The sequence below is a fragment of the Aplysia californica genome, unplaced genomic scaffold, assembly GCF_000002075.1.
Source record: "Aplysia californica isolate F4 #8 unplaced genomic scaffold, AplCal3.0 scaffold00586, whole genome shotgun sequence".
NCBI lineage: Eukaryota > Metazoa > Mollusca > Gastropoda > Aplysiida > Aplysiidae > Aplysia > Aplysia californica.
In genome coordinates, this window is record NW_004797856.1 from 389665 (window position 1) to 393618 (window position 3954).

General features: G+C 45.1%; 1 protein-coding gene across 2 annotated transcripts in view; it reads left to right on the forward strand.

The window, feature by feature from the left end:
* Positions 1-3954, forward strand: part of LOC101850508 (INO80 complex subunit B) — a gene marked incomplete at its 3' end in the record, with an annotated part of 12359 nt that overhangs the window by 2039 nt on the left and 6366 nt on the right. The window contains 1 exon segment of one of the 2 annotated variants that reach the window (XM_035972129.1): positions 200-294. In XM_035972129.1, the coding sequence (XP_035828022.1) occupies positions 267-294 (28 nt within the window). 2 annotated transcript variants of the gene reach the window in all.

The window sequence follows — 3954 nt, forward strand, 5'->3', positions numbered from 1 at the left end:
TATATTATATATAATATAAATTTGGCGGAGATCACTTGTAATATATTACTAGTGTTGAACTGTGTTGGGCCTGCGAATATGAAGAATACATCCAATACATTAATTGAGTTTGAGACAACCATTGCTTTAAAAAAAACGCCGCCATCTCAGCTCAGCTTCCTCACTGTTTATGATATATTTCGATTTATTATTTCCTCAGCAGTTTGCATAGAGTTTAGCAAAGGAAGCCATCTTCACTCATAGAAGATCTCTAACACACCCTCATCATGGAGCTTGAAGAAGTCAGTCCAGTTGGTGAGTCAGTTGTCCCTCTGTGTACAATTTTTGCCAGTTTTTCTTGTGTGGTTTGATTTCATATTAGATCTACTTAATTTTCCTTTTCTTAAAAATGTTTTTTTTTTTTCATTAAAAAAAAGGCCGTCGTTATTCGGACTCGAGTCCGAATAACATTTTTTCATATTCGGACTCGAGTCCGAATAAAAAAAATTCTTATTCGGACTCGAGTCCGAATATGAAAAAATGTTATTTGGACTCGGGTCCGGAAAAAAGGAAGTGTCTTCGTTCTATAGATCTAACGTTCAGTGCTTCCAATTTTCCGCCATTTTTTAGTTTCCCCCACACCTTATCTGCCGATCCAATGCCCGCCGCCTCATTGATACCCCCCCCACGTTTCCCACTTTCTTTGTTGTAGAAAAAGGTAAACTTGAAGATTAGCAGACCACCTGGCATATTATGAGCTGTGTAAAAAAAAAAAAAGACCGATTCGTTCAAATACACAAGCCTGTGTCATATCGATTGTTTACCAAGAAAAAGTTGTGTTGCTGTGTAGAGCTGAGCATACAGCAACTTTTGATTCCATAGACCAGCGCACAATTCATTACGTAGATCTACGTCAAGACTAGCTTATTATTGTAATAATGATCAGTTGCCAGGGGGAAAAAGACCGACGCTTATGCGACGTTCAAAGCCCGGACCGATAGTGCCCCCCACCACCCTCCCCGACACGCACACAGCCACACGTGTGCAGGCCGCCCATCCGACCCTGACACACATGCTAACGAGCCATCTTTAAAATTGCTTCTGATGACCTCTTGATAAATAAACATTTATTAGAAGCACTATAACTTTTCAGGCCGGCCTCAAATTCATCATAAGATTAAAACTCGGCTCATGCACAAAACGCCTTTTTGCCCAAAGTGATCCCGGTCTCTACCCAGCCTGAGACGAGTCACGAGTGAGGCAGGACAGGAAGCCGGATTCACGAGTCACAGGAAGTCGGAAGTGATGTCATGCTGGACAAGAATCAGAGTCGGAATAACATTTTTTCATATTCGGACTCGAGTCCGAATAATCACTTCATAAAAAAAATTAGTTAAAGATTAATTAATTTTTTAAAAAAATAAAAAACACACACACACACACATATATATATATATCGTCGGCCTTGTGATAAAACCGGCTAACCCCAGCGAGGTAAATTTTACAGGAGAAGGAAAAAACTGTTTTATTTCAAAACAAAGGCGTCTAGCAATAAATCAATGCTTTAAACACCTATAAAAACACTTTACCAAAAAACTGTAGACCTTTTTTTCCTTTAAAAATCGCTTTTAACGAAACTGCGTGGGTTAGACGGTTATGTCGCTCAAATTTTCCCCGATAAAACCGACCAACCCTCAATTTTGTGGGTTGGCCGGTTTTATCAGGAAGCCACTGCTGGCCTCGAGTTTCGTTGAGTGCAGCCAAGCCACACTTGACTGTAACGTACTTGATCAGTTCTTGCAATCGTCGTCATCTTTTGTAGAAGAAGAAGAAGAAGGAGAAGGATAAGGAGGAGGAGGATAAGGAGGAGGGAAGGGGGAGGAGGAGGAGAAGGGAGGAGGAGGGAAAGGAGGAGGAGGAGGAGGGAAATGGGAGGAGGAGGAGAAGGGAGGAGAAGGGAGGAGGAGGGAAAGGAGGAGGAGGAGAAGGGAAGGGAGGAGGAGGGAAAGGAGGAGGAGGAGGAGGGAAGGGGGAGGAGGAGGAGAAGGGAGGAGGAGGGAAAGGAGGAGGAGGAGGAGGATTAGGAGAAGGAGGAGAAGGAGGAGGAGTAGGAGGAGAAGGAGAAGAGAGAAGGAGAAGGGAGAAGGAGAAGGGAGGAGGATAAGGAGAAGGGAGGGGGAGGATGAGGGAAAGGAGGAGGAGGCAAAGGAGGAGGAGGAGGAGGAGAAGGAGAAGGAGGAGGAGGGAAAGGAGGAGGAGGAAAAGGAGGAGGAGGGAGGAGGGAAAGGAGGAGGAGGATAAGGAGAAAGGAGGAGGAGAAGGAGGAGGAGGGAAATGAGGGGGAGGAGAAGGAGAAGGGGGAGGAGGATAAGGAGAAGGGAGGGGGAGGATGAGGGAAAGGAGGAGGAGGCAAAGGAGGAGGAGGAGGAGGAGAAGGAGAAGGAGGAGGAGGGAAAGGAGGAGGATGAAAAGGAGGAGGAGGGAGGAGGGAAAGGAGGAGGAGGATAAGGAGAAAGGAGGAGGAGAAGGAGGAGGAGGGAAATGAGGGGGAGGAGAAGGAGAAGGGGGAGGAGGATAAGTAGAAGGGAGGGGGAGGATGAGGGAAAGGAGGAGGAGGAGAAGGAGAAGGGGGAGGAGGGAAAGGAGGAGGAGGATAAGGAGAAGATAAGAGGATAAGGAGAAGGGATGAGGATAAGGAGAAGGGAGGGGGAGGATGAGGGAAAGGAGGAGAAGGAGAAGGAGGAGGAGGGAAAGGAGGAGGAGGATAAGGAGAAAGGAGGAGGAGGAGTAGGAAGGAAGAGGAGGAGAACGATATTACTGCTACCAACATACTATTAGCTGCTGTTATTTCAGTGCTACGGAGTCAATTCTGGCAAAAACAGCAGTCACAAATTGGAACATTTAATAGAAGTAGAAGAAGCAGATTTCAGCAATAGGTATATTAATTACATTTGAAGTAGAAGAACAGGAGGTTGGTAGGGTAAAGGAGAGCAGCTACAGCAATAACAACAAAAACAACAACTACAACAAGAACAAACAACAGTAGCAGCAGCAGCAGCAGCAGCAGTAGCAGCAGCAGCAGCAGCAGCAGCAGCAGCAGCAGCAGTAGTAGCAGCAGCAGCAGGCCTTTAGAATTTATGACAGTGTCTGACACGGTACTATTGGCTCTGGGCGGCCTTTCAAATGCCTGGAAAAAAGTAATACTAAGAAAGAAAAGAAAGCAGAAAGCCACACAGAAGCTCTGCTCCCTCAGCAATGGTTTGAGTGAAGTTGGCTTCATAATAATATATTATTATTATTATTATTATGCAAAAAGAATTTGTAAGTATCAAAGAATGCGCCAACTTTCTTCAAGGTGCGTGGCTTGACAACTACTACTTTATTGAGTTTTCTCAACAATAGAAGAGCATGCCTGTCTCACTCTGTGTCCTGTGGCTACAACAAGGCAATGCGACAAAAGTTACCATTGTTTTGAAAGACTCAACAATAATCGAATTTGACTTGATGGCTTTCAAAACTTCTTATCGAGGCAAAGTTTCATGGTAATTGTGGTAGCATCGTGGTACGACGGCCTTCAACTCCTGTAGGTGTTTATACTGTTTGGCAGTTATCTTCAATCTGTCTTTGCAGAGAGGTCCAGCAGTAACCGTCGTACATTGGGTGTTCAGCTTTCTTGGTCCTTGCAGCGCCTGCCATCCATCATCAAAGTTCAGCTTGTACTGAATTGTAAAGTATGGAGTGTACTTTGATGCCTGCAAGTCAGTGACAGTAGGATCGCCTGCTTTTCTCCCTGGACGGATTGTTTAGTGCTCTCCGACCTTTGCAAAATCTTTGAAAAAGCTGTGGCCCAGGTACACAACTTCAAAGAGCTTGGGGATGCGTCTGGCTTGGAGCATGATGTTCACGTAGTCCATTGGGATGTACATCAGTGCGTTTTAGAGCCATCGTTCAATAGTGTCATGGACTGAATCCACA